At 37.5% G+C, this 16,600-nt stretch overlaps 2 protein-coding genes and 1 long non-coding RNA gene across 6 annotated transcripts; 2 read left to right on the top strand and 1 right to left on the bottom strand.

Annotated features, from left to right (window-relative positions):
* The first annotated feature begins 2,192 nt into the window (after positions 1-2,192).
* LOC112164911 lies at positions 2,193-6,700 on the top strand. Its single transcript, XM_040505798.1, has 6 exons — positions 2,193-2,245; positions 2,510-2,633; positions 3,024-3,079; positions 4,048-4,121; positions 4,272-4,313; positions 6,646-6,700. Exons 1-6 carry the CDS (start codon positions 2,243-2,245, stop codon positions 6,698-6,700), a joined length of 354 nt encoding a protein of 117 aa, XP_040361732.1. The 5' UTR covers positions 2,193-2,242.
* Positions 6,701-8,491: 1,791 nt separating this feature from the next.
* Positions 8,492-10,109, bottom strand: LOC121049383. Its single transcript, XR_005799801.1, has 4 exons — positions 9,999-10,109; positions 8,972-9,246; positions 8,798-8,873; positions 8,492-8,671 (listed from the first exon to the last, which is right to left on the bottom strand). It is a non-coding gene; the product is annotated as an uncharacterized LOC121049383 (long non-coding RNA).
* On the top strand, positions 9,924-14,344 carry LOC112203589 (G-type lectin S-receptor-like serine/threonine-protein kinase RKS1). 4 transcript variants are annotated; one of them, XM_040506340.1, is made up of 7 exons: positions 9,924-11,230; positions 12,413-12,535; positions 12,716-12,918; positions 13,015-13,225; positions 13,325-13,562; positions 13,722-13,872; positions 13,967-14,344. In XM_040506340.1, the coding sequence occupies exons 1-7, from the start codon at positions 10,000-10,002 to the stop codon at positions 14,267-14,269; spliced, it is 2,460 nt and encodes an 819-aa protein (XP_040362274.1). In that variant the 5' UTR covers positions 9,924-9,999; the 3' UTR covers positions 14,270-14,344. The 4 variants fall into 4 exon arrangements, with proteins under 4 accessions (XP_040362274.1, XP_040362273.1, XP_024200300.1 ...); XM_040506339.1 differs by having other exon boundaries at positions 12,401-12,535; XM_024344532.2 differs by having other exon boundaries at positions 12,383-12,535.
* Positions 14,345-16,600: the final 2,256 nt, after the last annotated feature.

Below are 16,600 nucleotides of genomic sequence, written 5' to 3'. Positions count from 1 at the left end.
CTCGTAGATCTTCACCACCTTTGAACTGTCTTCACTTGTACGTTGATAGGTGCTGACCTCGACCTTTAACCTTGCACACACATCAATGACTCCAACTGACCTCGAGAGCACTTTGATGTGAAGAATGTAATGAATGATGAATGTGTTTGACTCAATGATCTACTTAAACATGGAACAAGTAGTACATAGACTCGAATCTGAAGTACACAGTTTCTCACAAAACAATTGAAAAAACTTTGACTCAATAGATGCACAAATTCTTATTCGCTTCAAAGTCACAGATGAATGGTTATACACGTTGTATATATATTTCAGACTCCCCCTAAAACCTTGGACAATAAAGACTCCAAAACCTAATTGACTCCTAATATAGAAGGAACAAATCATAAAAAAGTATTCAACAAGTAAACCCGATTCTATCCTTAATGAAGACGATACGACTTAACATAACAAATTATGTAGTGAAATATCCTTTTAAGACGCAACTAATTTTTTTTTTTGGAGAGAAAAGAGGTCAGAACTTTTATTGAACCTTAGGAAATTACAGAGGGGTAGATTCAGCCGCTAATGCAGCTGACAAAAATGAAGGGGAAGATGAAAAGTAAAAAAAACTCTTGCAGCTCAAAACAAGCTCTTGCTGCCATAAGGTGTGCAACCTTATTTGCGCTCCTGTTGATATGAACAATCTTCATATTATTCTGACCATCCAAAGCTAGCCTCAGGTCCTCATAAACTCGACCCAAGATAGAAGTGTTAATCCCATCTAGCACTATCAACTGCCTCTGCACAAGTTGAGAATCTGTTTCCAAAATGGCTGGAACAAAAGCATTTTCTACAACAAAATGCACTGCCATACTACAAGCAAGCACTTCTGCATGTTCAGGCGAAAGAAGACCATGTAGTGGTCGTCCTCCACCAGCAAGTAACACACCCTGATAGTCTCTAATAACAAAACCAATACCTCCATTCTTTGTTGTGTGATTATAAGATCCATCTACATTGATCTTGCACCAACCCAAAGGTGGTGCAGACCATCGAACAACCCTCACAGGACGTCCAATGCCCACCTTCAAATTATAAAATCTGTATGCATGCAATCGAGTCATAGACTTGAGCAGAACATCACATGCAGGAAGCCTTTTATTTTCCCAAACTCTATTGTTTCGTTCCTTCCATACTCCCCAAAGAACATAAATCAAGTCACCCAAATCTTTCAAAGCTAGCTCATAGACACAATAGCTAAACCATTCCAGTAAATCACAGTGAGCTGTATGAGGATTAAAACACACTTGAGCCAAGACTCCATTAGCTTGAACCAACTGCTTAGTATAAGGGCAATCCCTACATATATGCAATGTAGTCTCCAAAGAAGAAGAACATAGAACACACACTAAAGAGTCCAGTATAACCCTTTTTGAAGCAAGCCTCTCCAATGAAGGTAAAATATTATGACAAACTCTCCAGATATGAACCTTGGCAGAGTTAGGTATATGAACCTTCCATAACTTTTTCCAAAAACTCATTCCAACAGATAATTGAAAAGGCCTTCTAACATTAGAGCTAGCAAAATCAAAGCGGTAAGCTGACTTAACAGTAAACTTACCATGTTTCTCCAACCTCCACGTAACTCTATCTTCAACAGCTCTTGTGCTTAAGGGAAGGCTCAAGATAGCTTCTGCCTCCGCTACAGGAAAAATTTGTCTAACCAAGTTAACATTCCACAACCCTGCAGGAGCAATAAGGTCACTGATGAATGTGCACAAAACGTGAAAAAGAAGAAGCAATATCCCACAACTTGACCTGACAGGGATTGCAGAACAAATTGCAATCCTAGTATGCATGTAGGTTGACCTTTATGAAATGCAAATGCATATGCTCTTACCTGGAGTGCTTCAAAGAGTCAGCTGGAGCATTGTATGACCATATATCTCTTCCAGTTTACACTTGATAACTCTAGCAGACCTATGATTCTAGCTTTTGTATTAGGAATGCCAACATACATCAAACCTATACTAACATAAAACAAATCTTCAATCTTTTAGTTTCTTCCAATGGTTATCTTTATTGCATTGTGGACTTGTGGCCTGGTCTGTTCTTTGCTTAAACCCACCTGAAAAATAAAGCTGAAATAATGTCTCTTAATAATGTCTATAGATGAATTTGGCTATCAACCATTGTGACAGTTACAGCATTAATAATTTTGTCACTCCTTCAAGCTAGAAGCGTGGCCGGAAAACTAGTCATGGTCAGTAGATTATGATTCTGCATGTGATATTTGGCTGAGAATCTATTATGTTTGTCAGCTATTCTTAGGATTGCTTTCCAATAACATAAAAGACTCGTTTTTGTAGAAGTTAAAGGTTGAATTTTGTTGTTGTATGTTTTTAAGTATGCTGGCGTTTTGATTATTTAAGGTGGTATTCTTGGTTTTATATGTTAGTATAGATTCAATGTATGGATACACTAATACAATCTAGCACAATTGTTCCTCAACATTTCTATATTTAAGGTGCCCATCAGAGCGCTGAAGGGCCATTCTACACCTCAGAATGTTGGCCAAGATTTTGCACCATTGGCAAAGAATGATGGAAGCAGGAGCTTTCAAATGAAGACATTTGTAAATGCCATAGCAGGTAACAGCCTTTGTCTTCTACTTAACAGATAGGAAAAGTTGCGTTTCTGTTTTTGTTTTGGTTTTTTTCCCTTTTTTCTAACATTGGGAACACCTTTACTCTTTAAAGTTCAAATTTTGAGGAGTCAGTTGTTGTTTTAGCACAATTCTTGCCCGATTGTTCGTGTTCTTTTATTTGATGTAGTTTCTGAAAATTGAAAGGAAAATTTTCATTTACATGTGGTTAAGAAATTGATTATATCATTTACAGATGATACAGTTGCATATATACATGATATAAATGTGCATTGCGTTCATAGCTTTTCACCTTTACTTCTGACTATTAGGGGGTCATGGTGCTCGAATGATTTCATTGCTTGTAAGTAATAATTATTATGTTTGAGTGTTTTAGTGGGAAATTTGGTCTTCACAGACATGGCAAAGGCTGTGACTATGGGGAATATCCAGGTGAGAATTTGTTTTGTGCTCAAATACTAGTGCCCTCACTTTTTTCTAGTTGATTTATTTTTTCCCAAAGTTTTGGTTTTATTAGCATACTTTTTCCTTATAGCATATGTAGTGTACTATTTTATAGCAAATTGTTTAAATTCAAGGGTCTGAAAAAGTAAATATTTGTCTGCTTATCAGTCATTCTACTTTCAAATTTCTGTATCCAAGTTAAACTTCTCATATATAATATCAGGAACTAGAATTCTTTTCCAAGTCAGGAAGGTGTTGTCTCAGTTTATGACATTGCTGAAGGAGGAGCTCGAGATTGGTTTAGAGGTGAGTTCCAGCGCTCCAGACCATAAACTTTTAAACTTTACAAGCACAGTATCATCTTTCTCCTATTATGGTTGAGACAGATTGTCAGAGTTTAGTTTATGCTATTGAGTCTGAGGGAGGAGACTTCATCCTTGGGTCGTATTATTGAGGACATCAACTTTTCTCTTGGGATGTTGGTGGGTTCTTCCTTGAAACATGTGTATTGTGAAGCTAATATAGCTGCCCATAATCTAGCTAAACTAGCTTTACATTCTTCTCTTAATCTTTCATGGAGTGGGCTTGTCCCTCCTGTTATTAGAAGCTTTGTGGCTTCTCATTGTACTCTTTGAATGAGTAATACAATTCGGTCGTCTTTCCCTTAAAAAAAAAAAAGATGATCATGATCTCTTGTTGTCATATGCTTCCTTTTTTTTTTTTTTTTTTTTCTGAGAAGAGGTGCTGATATCATACCCTGGGAGTTGTTTGATTTTCAAGATTCTCAACCATATTTGTTGGTGCTGCAGTTGCTTTTACTTTTCATAATCGTTGACATGTTCTGGAATCTGAAAAGTCCTCAGTTATATCTCATTTTAAGATAATTGTTAAATTCATATTTGAGGCTGAACAATAATTTTGGCCATTCAGTTAATTAACTCTATTGATCCTTTTAGTTCAAAAGCAACAACCTTCAGTTAATTTACTCCAACCGTCCAACGCCAATAGAAACAAGTCTAAAACAGACCAGGTAGATAACTTCTTTTCAAGGACTTGATTACAATCATATGTTTTTACTATTTCAATATATACTTTGATTCTAAGTTTTTGTCAAACAAGTGAGCTACTAGCCTACTACTCTGTACTTGAGTTTGATATTTGACATCATCGCTTCTAATAGGCAAAATCTCCCATGGACATTGAAACTAGGCCTCATCAAAAAGCCCGCGAATCAAGTGGGCCGATGGAGGCCCGCCGGTCCTGAGGGCTAAAAGCCCGGTCCGGCCCGTTAAAAAGCCCGCAAAAGCCCGCCTTGGTGGGTAGTGGGCCGGCCGGTAAAAGCCCGTAAAATATTATATATATATATATGTGTGTGTGTGTGTGTGTGTGTGTGTGTGTGTGTGTGTGTGTGTGTTTATATATATATATGTAGATATGTGTGTGTGTTTATAAATATATATATATATATAGACACATATAGATATATATTTGTGTGTGTTTATATATATATATATATATATATATATGTGTGTGTGTGTGTGTGTTATATATATATATATAGATATATATATATATATGTGTGTGTGTGTGTGTGTGTGTTTATAAATATATATATATATATATATACACACACACATATAGATATATATTTGTGTGTGTGTTTATATATATATATGTGTGTGTGTGTGTGTTTATAAACATATATATGGAAGGTTGTAGAATCAGTGAGAAAAAATGGCTAGTTGGGCCTTCTGTTACTATCTTCTTCTCCTTGAGCTTGCTATTCTTTTTTGCAATATGTGAAGCTTCCAAATGTATATATATAGAAAAGATATATATGCATTACCGCATAATAAATATATATATATAGATATATATGTGTGTGTGTGTGTGTGTGTGGTGTGTGTGTGTGTGTGTGTGTATATATATATATATATATATCAATGTGTGTGTGTGTGTGTGTGGAAGTTCTTATACTTCTATATAAAATATGTGCTAATGTGCATATATATATTCTACATATCGGTTGACCAATCCGATCGGATTCGAAAATATGGTGAAATTGGCTAAATTTTTTACCACACTCATAATTTATTGTAATAAACTCATCCAACGGTCGGTTTTTCTATTTTCTTTGAATTGATAGGGGTTGCTCTTTGGAGCGTATGATATATAAATATAGGTTTATAAAGTAACTACGTTTGACCTAGTTGATCGAATTCGAAACGAGAACCAAATTGGCTGGATTTTCTACAACCACCATAAAACATTACAATCTCTCCATCGAGCGGTCAACCAATAAAACATATAAGTGACTACGGTTGACCAATCCGATCGGATTCGAAAATATGGTGAAATTGGCTAAATTTTTTACCACACTCATAATTTATTGTAATAAACTCATCCAATGGTCGGTTTTTCCATTTTCTTTGAATTGATAGGGGTTGCTCTTTGGAGTGTATGATATATAAATATAGGTTTATATGAGTAACTACGTTTGATCTAGTTGATCGAATTCGAAACGAGAACCAAATTGGCTGGATTTTCTACAACCACCATAAAACATTACAATCTCTCCATCAAGCGGTTGGTTTCTCCGAATTCATTTTCCACTTCATGGTTGCTTTAGAATGAACCTAAACAATTTAAATGCAATGTATGAGTCATATAACTTTAGGAATAAAATTGGTATAGTCCAATGTGTTTGTAATTAAAATTAATTTTTTTTTATCTTTGTCCACGCACATCCATCGATGGAATATATACAAACGTGATGTGAAAAAATAAGCACGTTTCGCGGTTGCCACGCCATCGGTCAACCAATAAAACATATAAGTGACTACGGTTGACCAATCCGATCGGATTCGAAAATATGGTGAAATTGGCTAAATTTTTTACCACACTCATAATTTATTGTAATAAACTCATCCAGCGGTCGGTTTCTCATTTTCTTTGAATTGCTATATGTAGCTCTTTGGAGTGTATGATGTATAAATATAGATTTATAAAAAATTAGTGTCTTTAAAAATTTATTTATCAATAAATTAGTATCTATATATAAATATAGATTTTTTTTGGTACAATATAGTTATATAGATTGTTATCTTTGGTTGTATTTGATCATTATCCATTGAATTTCCAAAGCTTGATTAAAAAAAAAAAAACGTGTGTCTTTAAATATTTATTTATAAATAAAGCCCCGCAAGGCCAAGCCCGGCCCGGCCCGAAAAAGCCCGCAAGGCCCTCTTTATATGGACGGGCTTGGATCCTTTGATTTTTAATAAAGCCCGGCCCGGCCCGGCCCGCAATTATTTAAAAATATAGCAAGGCCCGACCCGGCCCGTTGACGACCCCTAATTGAAACAGGTCCAACGCCTGTAGATACAAGTCTGAAAGCAGACCAGGTAAGTAGCTTCTTTTCAACCACTTGACTTTCATTGCAATCATATGTTTTTTATAATTTTCATTTATATTTCAAGTTTAGGCTTTTACTAAACAATCGAGCTACTACTCTGTAATAGAGTTGTGACATGTTATATCATTGCTTCAAATAGGAACAATCTCCGTTGGATCCAAATGAATTTATCTGATTATGAAGACCGCATATGAATCAAAGGGGAGTGCTAGGCTCACACTCTTAACTTGCCACGTGTGAGCAGAAAAACTCATACAAATTTGTTCTTTTATGTTCCTTGTATGCAGCAGCAGCAGCAACAACTTTTCTACTAGCAACAACAACATTCTTACCAACAAATGATGTCTCAGCCTTGCTATGAGCAATATCAACCATCCTTTCAGCAGCCGCAGCCTCATTACCAACAACTTCATCCTTCCTACAAGCAGCCGCAGCCTTGCTATGAGCACTATCAACCATTCTTTCAGCAGCCGCAGCCTCTGTATCAACAACTTCATCCTTCCTACATGCAGCCGCAACCTTGCTACGAGGACTATCAACCATTCTTTCAGCAGCTGCAGCCTCCGTACCAACAACTTCATCCTTCCTACATGCAGCCACAACCTCAGTACCAACAGCAGAATCCTTCCTACATGCAGCCGCCGCCACCAATTCATCAAGTGCCTTACCCGCTCAAGATGTTCTGGAATGATGCAACCTGAATATTTCAAGATTTCAACTTTTGGCAATAGTTTCGTCATCATTTTGTTAGGAAATATTATTCTATTTCTTAGGGCTTTGTAAAAGTAACTAGCAAAATTCGTGACAAAATTATTTGATGTATGAGTTTTCTATTGATATTTTCATATCTTCTTATCTGATCTCTTATACTTTTCACACATCCTTTTCATTAACTTTCTGGTAACAATACTTGCTCAATACACATCTGTCTGCTAGACCAATTAGACTCATATGGTTTAGTACAATTCCTTTCTTCTTCCAGAAGTATTGGGACTTAGTTGGTTCAGAGGTGAGTAGGGCAATGATTTTCTTTCTGATTAATCAAGAGATGCCTCACCAGGTCTTCAATCACCATATCTCTGTCTTCACTAGTAAGATCAGGTCGGTCTCTTAAATTTAAAAGACGCTGCAAGTAACTTGATATTATTAGTCTAAACAAATTTTCAACATGTCTTTTAATCATAATGTTCAACATCCTAAAAATTGAGCAAAGTCAGTAGCCGCTCACAGAAAGTCTGATATGTTTGTATTGTAAGGTTCCGCGATTAATTTGTGTAGGATGTGCAGTGAGAACAATCTCGACCTCCTGCAGCAAGAAGAATTTAAGGTTGAGAACAAGACATCTAAATGACTCAACAACAGTAGAAATACACACACACACATCTTATGTTCAACAGTGTGCTTATAAAACAAGGCAACATCAATGAAGCAACAACTTGAGCTCATTAAAACAAGATCATTTAATTGGTTCAGTTTTATCTTTACAGAAACCTAAACAACATGTGACATATTTTCCCCACTATTTTCTGTCTAGGCATACAAATCAAGACAAAGGATAGAAGGAAAAGAACCAACCTGCTTGCAAATGGTATCATAAAGCTGGTCTAGGGAAACACCACGCTGCAGAAGCTGATTAAAAATTTCATCACAAGATTTTGATATGGATGCCACATTTTTTTGTCTACGAACCCTGCACAAATCAACAACTTTATCTATATTCACCAAAATGCTTATAAAATTCACAGCTGAAAGAATTTCAACCAATTTTTATTTTTTCATGTTACCTTTTCAGAAGCTAAGAATGTCACAATTTTAACTGTAGAACCAAAGTTAGAAGTCAATCCTTGATAGACACTACTATTTCCTCAAGCTCTGGTGCTTCCTATTTCATTTCCAAACAAGTATAAATACACACAGGCACATATATGAATTTTAGTATAAAAAACAAAAAATTTAGTATAAAAAACAAAATAAAACAGAGAGATCAAGTCGTTGAGTGACCTGTGATGAGCTTCAGCAATGCCCAACAAATTGAGGTAATGGCTGAAAGCACGAGCGAGAGTGAGTGCCTCCTCTAAGCTCATCTTCGAAATTTCCGACGCTAGCTTCTTCTCCAGCAGCTCCGCCGTGTCCTCCATCCCCGCCAGCCTCATACTACAAGCACTCTGAACACAAAAACGCCCCGTTTTAATTTTCCTCATCGGCAACCAAACAAGGTATCGGAAAATAAGACAAAATCAGAAGCAAACAAAAAGGTGCAAAAGCGTGAAAGAAGAAGAAGAAGGGGGAACCTATTCTCTTATGCAGTTCCAGGAACACTCATTATTGTAAAGCTAAGATGACAACACCCACAAGCTATGCCCTTCTCTGCAGAATTGAATTCGAAGAGCGAAATATAGATGACTGTAAATCATTGCAATACTTAAAAGAAAGAAAAAACAATTGGGTAAAGCTGAGACAAGAACCTGCATCCATTTGGCGGTGTGACTTCTAACGAGGCAGACGATGAGTTGATTAGGGATTTCACCACACTCGACGCCACTCCTGATTTCACCAAAAGTTTTGCCTTACAGTTTCATCTTCCCTGTCTCATGCGCGTTGGACCTGGTCAATGTCAAGGCTAAACTGACGGCATCTGTTGGTCTAAAATAGTTTTGGTTCATTCCAGATAAGTCCTTGATTGAGCTTAATTACTAGTGTTTGAGCTTGGCTTGGCTTGACGAGCTTGAGCTTAAGCTTGCTTGGATTTGATAAACACATGCATATTAGTTATAACGATCATTGCCTCTGATTTTTTACCGAGTTTCTGTTGTTTATAGAGAACTTATTGTTTATGATCTTCCTTCCTTATTCTACGAAGTTGTTTCATTTCCTCTCAGTGAATCATACCTGTCAATGTAGTTCCAAGATAGATCCAAATTGGGCTCTTGTACCTATACATGACCTAGACTTGCGCACATTTTTCTTCCTGCGTGGCCCAGACTTTAGAAATGTCTAGCTAGTCTTTGCCCCAAATTGGGATCTTTGATGTGATTCAATTGCTCATCTATCTCTATCACACTGCCGTTTTTGGAGTTGTTAGATATTGAGAAAGAAAAATATTTTATATTAGGACAGGTGTTGCATTTTCAAGAGGAGCTGTCCATATCGAAGATTCTCTCGGTACGCAAGAGTGCATGCAACTGACCGTTTCATACAACAAGATTCTCTCGGTATGACGTAGACTTGTCAAACAAAGTCTTGAAATTTTTCAGATAAGGTTTGTGCGCATTTTTGTTCCTACGTGCCCAATACATTAGAAATATCTAGCTAGTCTCGTCCCTAGAATTCTGATCTGGTGTGCGATATGTCAGAATTATTGAACTTAAACTTGTGGTTGAAGGGCTCTCTAAACTAGTCAATTGGATTGACTTCATAAAGTCAGTCCGATGGAAATAAGTGATGCGCAAATAGAAATAGCCAAAACAAAAAATTTCAGTGAGAAAAACTAACCATGAGTTCCAGTATCGAAGCGTTTATCCAGATATTGCTTCTCTTCCTTCTTCTCCCCTCTAGCATTTGCCAGCTTCCCCTTGACGCCCTAACGCCAGACCGTCCCATCAGAGACGGCGACGTTTTAGTCTCTAACAAGCAAATCTTTGCACTAGGGTTCTTCAGCCTCGGAAATTCTCAGCACCGCTACGCTGGAGTTTGGTATAACAAGATTCCAGAGAAAGCCATTGTCTGGGTTGCGAACAGAGACAACCCAGTCAATGATTCCTATGGAATGCTATCGATCAATGGTGATGGAGGCCTTGTCATACATGGAAAGGACCGAAGTACGCCTCTTTGGTCCGCAAACGTTACTCTCTCTTCACCACACAATTTTACAGCCAAACTTTTGGATACAGGAAATCTTGTTTTACTTGAGAATGGTAGCCAAAGAGTTGTGTGGGAAGGCTTTGATTACCCATCAGATACACTGCTTCCCTCTATGAAGATTGGGCTGAACCGGCGGTCCGGGTTGGAGAAGCACATAACATCTTGGAAATCAAAAGATGACCCGGGAACCGGGAGTTGTACATATGGGATAGACCCGATGGGGGTTCCGCAGTCGTTTCTGCGCAAGGGTGGAGAACCATTGTGGCGGGGCGGCCCTTGGACTGGGCACAGATTGAGCGGTACCGTTGGAGACTATAATTCAAGTATTGTCAACAATGAAGACGAGATATCCTTCGTGTATTTGGACTCAGAGATCACAAGGGCGGTGATAGATGAATCAGGAATACTTCAAGGGTTCACGTGGAAGGATCAATGGATCAAATTCTACTCCTACCCGACTGGGTGGTGTGATTCCTACGGACGGTGCGGTCCAAATACTAACTGTGACCCAGGCAAGGACTATAAGTTGGCTTGCACGTGCCTACCTGCGTTCAAATTGAGTCTTGGTGCGGGTGGGTGCATTAGGAAAGCGGAAGCCTCCACATGTCAAAATGGAGAAGGGTTCGTGAAGGTGGCGAGTGTAAAAATACCGGACTCGTCTAAGGCACGTGTGAACATGAGCATGAGTTTGGAAATGTGCAGCCAAAAGTGCTTGATGGATTGTTCTTGCACAGCATTCACGAGTGCGGACGACCGGGGCGGTGGGATCGGGTGTATGACATGGCACGGGGACTTGATGGACACGAGGATTTTCTCCGATGTTGGTCAAGATTTATATGTTCGAGTCGATGCAACTTCTTTAGGTACGTTCTTTATGTTTAGTGTAGCTAGAGCTAAATGTGGTCGTCTAAACAAACATAGAAAAATAGTGAAATCAGAGTATTTAACATTTAGGCTTGCTCATCTAAGAGTCAGTTTTAAGGAAATATAAGAGACAAGTGGATCTCAACCATATGTATTAAATTTAAATACTGAAATTACAATAACTTAAAACTTGTATTTACCCTCAGCCGTCAGATACATTTGTACCTCACACTAGCTCAAAAATTGTTCCTTATATGAGTAGCTCTAATTTAACAATCCATACTCAATTTAATTGTCGTAATATTGTAATTCTTCAAAAAATTATATGGACCACATACTTAGGAATATGAGGGGTCATTTTTATTTACACTACCTTTATACTCATGAAATGCATGTGTGATTTGGTAAAGGTCTTAAAAGAAAAAGAAAAAAAATTGTATTTATGCTTTTTGTGCGTTTTTAGTTTTATTTGAATAACTATTAATATGCTTTGATTATGAGATTCTATTTTCTAGACTAAAGGGTATTTAATTTGCTCAATCCATATTTTAGAGAAGTCTGAGCACTTCCTTTTATATTATAAACTATAGATAGCAGTCATGCTCAACTGGTGCCCTTTATATTATAGAACTATAGAACTATAGATAGCGACCTACTCAATTGGTCAGTTGACTTTCGTGCTCAGTCATGCTCAATAGTGATGAAAAATAATAAGGCAGTTCAAGTGCTTATTAATTATTTTCCATTCTTGGATTTACATCAAACGTCAGTTGGATAGTTGTACACAACTTAGTACTAATTAATTGAGCACCAGAACATGACTTAGATAGATAGATAGATAGATAGATAGATAAATAGATAAAGAGATAAAGAGAAGAACTTGCTGGCCTAACATCAACAACATCAACCCAAAAACTAAACCAGACCCAACAAGGAACCTAGCCAACTCTCTCCTCCAACAGCCGTTATCGCCAACATCCAAACTGCCATCAAAACCACTGCGACCATTATTGTAATGTTCCTCTCTGCCTCTAAACCATAAAATTTCAATGAACACCAAATCTGATGATTTCCTAATTTTCAGGTCTTTGGATTTTTTTTTTTTCCTGTACTTTGAATTTTGGGTGTTTACTTATTTCATACCTTTGTAGCTCAATATGCAAAGTCAGGTACCTTTGTAGCTCAATATGCAAAGTCAGGTGGTTCTCTTAGCAAGAAGGCAGGGGTGGCAATTTCACTTGGATCTGTTACAGTTTTTATTCTCTTACTTACCCTTTATTGGTTGGTACGGATGAAGATGAAGGGTAAATAAACCTGATCTTGCCTTCTATTCATTTATCAACATTTTTCACCTCACTTTTATGTAAACTCCCCTGTTTTGCATTATGAAATATCATCTCATGTGACTAACTAAGCTTGACTATCTCAAGCTATGAATATGGAAACAGGCTTATAAAAAATTACTTTTTTGTGTTTGATAATAGGTATGCGTAGGCAAAATAAATATTCATTTGAACTTACTGCTGGGTCAACCTACTTCGAAGAAGCTACTGGTGGATTAGTTCTTGATGATAGTAGAATAAACTCGGAGTTACTATTATTTCATCTAAACACCGTAGCCACCGCCACAAACAATTTCTCCATTGAAAACAAGCTTGGAGAAGGAGGGTTTGGCTCTGTTTATAAGGTAGCTCCCCTTGTTATAATGTATGAAATAAAATTAAAAAATTGGTTCATGCGTCGTGTCAGCTACTCTCTTTGATTTCTCAAATTCAAATTTCAGGGGATACTTTACGATGGAAAAGAAATAGCCGTAAAAAGACTATCCAAGTTTTCTGGCCAAGGAATTGAAGAGTTTAAGAATGAAGTTCTTCTCATTGCAAAACTCCAACACAGAAACCTTGTTAAGATTTTAGGTTGTTGTTTTGAAGGTGAAGAGAAGATTCTAATCTATGAATACTTACCAAACAAAAGTTTGGACTGTTTCATCTTTAGTAAGTCTTTCTTTGTTATATATATCTACAATTATTATTTGTAAGTTTCTTCAAGCAAGCAAGAGTAATTAGTTACTCTATATTTCTTACTCTATCCAGATGAAACAAGGAGAGCACTTTTAAGTTGGACAAGACGCTCCGAGATTATCTTGGGGATTGCTAGAGGGTTATTATATCTTCATGAAGATTCAAGACTAAGAATTATCCATAGAGATCTAAAGGCCAGCAATGTTCTATTGGATAATTCTTTGAACCCAAAGATTGCAGATTTTGGTATAGCTAGATTATTTAGAGGGGAGCAAACTGAAGCAAATACAAATCGTGTGGTTGGAACATAGTAAGTTTCCCCTAAAATTAGAAAATCTCAAAATAACTTTTTGGTCTATGTGTTATCATACTCTTAACTAACACTAAAGAACTACAAATAGCTTGTGGCAAGCGTACCCAATATAAATGTTATTGAATGAAGCTTAACATTTGATTTTTTGTTCTACAGTGGTTATATGTCACCGGAATATGCAATGGAAGGACTGTTTTCAATAAAGTCTGATGTGTATAGTTTTGGTGTTTTATTGCTAGAAATCATTACTGGCAAAAAGAATGCTGGTTCCTATGAGAAGTATCCATATTCAAATTTGATTGGACATGTAAGCGTGCAAGTCTGTCTATTTTCAAACAATGACTGTTATAATATACACCCTACTTATAAAGCTAACTTGATAATGACCAAACTATTTTCAGGTTTGGGAGTTGTGGAAAGAAGGCAGAGCCGTGGAAATCATTGATTCATCTATAGGTGAATCTTACCTTGTTAGTGAAATAATAAGGTACATTCAAATCGCACTCCTGTGTGTGCAAGAATTTGCGACTGACCGGCCAACCATGTCGGTAGTCGTTTCAATGTTAAGTAATGATGCAGCTCTTCCTTCACCGAGACGACCCGCATTTTTTCTGAAGACAATGAGTCCTAGTGGAGACCCATCCAGCAGCAGAGAAGTTTGTTCAGTAAACGGTGTCACATGTACAATTGTAGAAGCTCGCTAAAAGTTTATTGTATGTCTAGTTGCAACGATAATCTAATTGAGCAACGTATGGAAGATTCTATTATCTTCCAATTGAGCTTCTGAGTTATAAAGAATGTAATTAGGGTGTTAACTTCAAGCATATAGAGATAAAGGTGATCTCTATCCAAATGAATTTTGATTGTTAGTTTCTACCCCGTTGCAACCTAATATATTTGATTGTGAGTTTTGATTGTCAGTTTTGATACCTATAGTATAACTATGTCACCAAAAATAAGTAACACCCTTTTAGTGCACGAGCCAAGGTGCGACCCGACCACGTACAACATGGATCTCATAGACCAATCCAAGCTACCCCGTGGTGGTCGAAGGTGGCCAAGACCAATATCCAGGATGCTTCATAATAGGCGTTTCTAGACTCTCTTGCATTCCACATTGGAAAATAAGTTAATGGATGAGAGCTCCTTTACTTATAAAAGAGACCTCCTCCCACATAGATAGGCATCCCATTACATCTTGTCATGAACTTGGGCCTTAAGGCCCAAACACATCGTTACTCTCCCCCAAAGCGGGAGACAAACCATTATACTTCTCTTTCTCTAACATTAACTTAATAACGTTAACAATTTGTAATCTACATCATAACTTTTATTTATTGTACGTACCCCCAAGATAATTCATAATTTGTTGAATGGCAACTCAATTTGTTTATTCATACAAATGCCACAGTACTTCAATAAGCTTTGATGATATTTTGCCTTGTTTTTGTTTTGTAAGCATCAACGTCAGATTAAAGCAATGTGGAAAGATGTAACCGTCTAAGCGATTACTTGATTGGGAAGAGATATGTCAACAATGAATTATGCCCATGTGTTTTCATTAATAAGAGAAGATGCGGGTTTGCTACTGTTGCGGTATATTTCGATGACATGAACCTAATTAGAACTCTAGATGAGTTAAAGGAAACCGCAGAGCACCTGAAATCTCAAATTCGAGATGAAAGATCTTGGGAAAACTTAGTTTTTCCATGGTTTAGAACTTGCACACCGTGTTGATGGAGTTTTGATAAATTGGCTTGCACACAAAAGATGCTTAGGCATTTTAATGAAGATAAAGTCAAGCCTGTTAGTACTCCCATGGTCGTTCGAAGTCTTGACCCTAAAAAGGATCCGTTTCATCTTAAGGATGATGACGAAGACGTGTTAGAGGTTGAAGTATCCTATCTAAGTGCAATAGGCACATTGTTGTACTTAGCACAATGCACAATATATAGACTAGATATCTCCTTGACTGTGACCTTATAAGCTGGATATAGCTTTGCGCCAACTTAACGCCATTGGACTGGTGCAAAGAATATCTTTCGATACCTAAAGGATACGATAGATATGGACTTATTCTTTCCCAACAGCTAGAGAGAAAAACAAGTCTGATATGATGTGATTTAATTTGGTGCTTAAATGCATCTTACGTGCAACAAGGACACGGTCATCAAAGAATTGGGAAATATTTAAACCTGGAGATATCGTACCTCGGGGATCTTGAGCTAACTCAAATCCAATGATTTATGGGTCAAAAAAGTCACCTGTTAAACTAAAGTAAAATTGGAAAATGGCTAAGTGAGACACCAAGTCTCACGCATACATGGCTTAGGTCTCACTAGGCTAAAAAGTAGCCAAGAACACACCAAAATAAATTGGTAGGCTCAAGTCCTTATGGTACTTCCAATGAAAAATGTGAGCAAATATTTGGGGGAATCGACTTTTGGTCTTAAAAACTAGGTAATTAAAAATTGCAAAAATTAAAGTGCTTGAAATTTAAAGGTTTAGAAGACAATGGAAGGAATTGGGCACTAAGGCATCCACTCTAGCAATCATTTACCGTAACAAAACAATTTTGGCACATAGCAAAGGGAAATGGCGCAATCCCTAACTCTAAGCTAGACTACAGCCTTAGAGTGATAATGCAAATCCGGACTAGGGCATTCACATTCTCATAGTACAAAAGTAATGTAAATCTGGGCTAGGGCATTCACATTCTCATCAACGTATACATTAAGACCGGACTAGGGTTCCTAACATGCATATAATGGCGTATTATATAGGGAAGTTTGTTGTAGCATCCCCAAGGGAGGCCTCCGAAGTATTTGGAGCGATCTCGTAGAGCAAAACCTAGGTTTTGCACGTTGGGGGCGGTGAACGCAGGTTCCCCAGACCAAGCAGTGGCAAGGCTCCGGCGTGAGGGTGGCTAGGTGACGGCGTGACGACGGGCGAGGGTAGCAAGAGCTGCAATCGATGACGGAGACGCGGTTGATCACGGTGGTGAATCTGTTCAGAGTCATCTGGGTGCCAAAGCT

Source organism: Rosa chinensis, chromosome 5 (genome assembly GCF_002994745.2).
Source record: "Rosa chinensis cultivar Old Blush chromosome 5, RchiOBHm-V2, whole genome shotgun sequence".
Classification (NCBI taxonomy): Eukaryota; Viridiplantae; Streptophyta; class Magnoliopsida; order Rosales; family Rosaceae; genus Rosa; species Rosa chinensis.
This window is presented reverse-complemented; position numbering and strand designations above follow the sequence as displayed.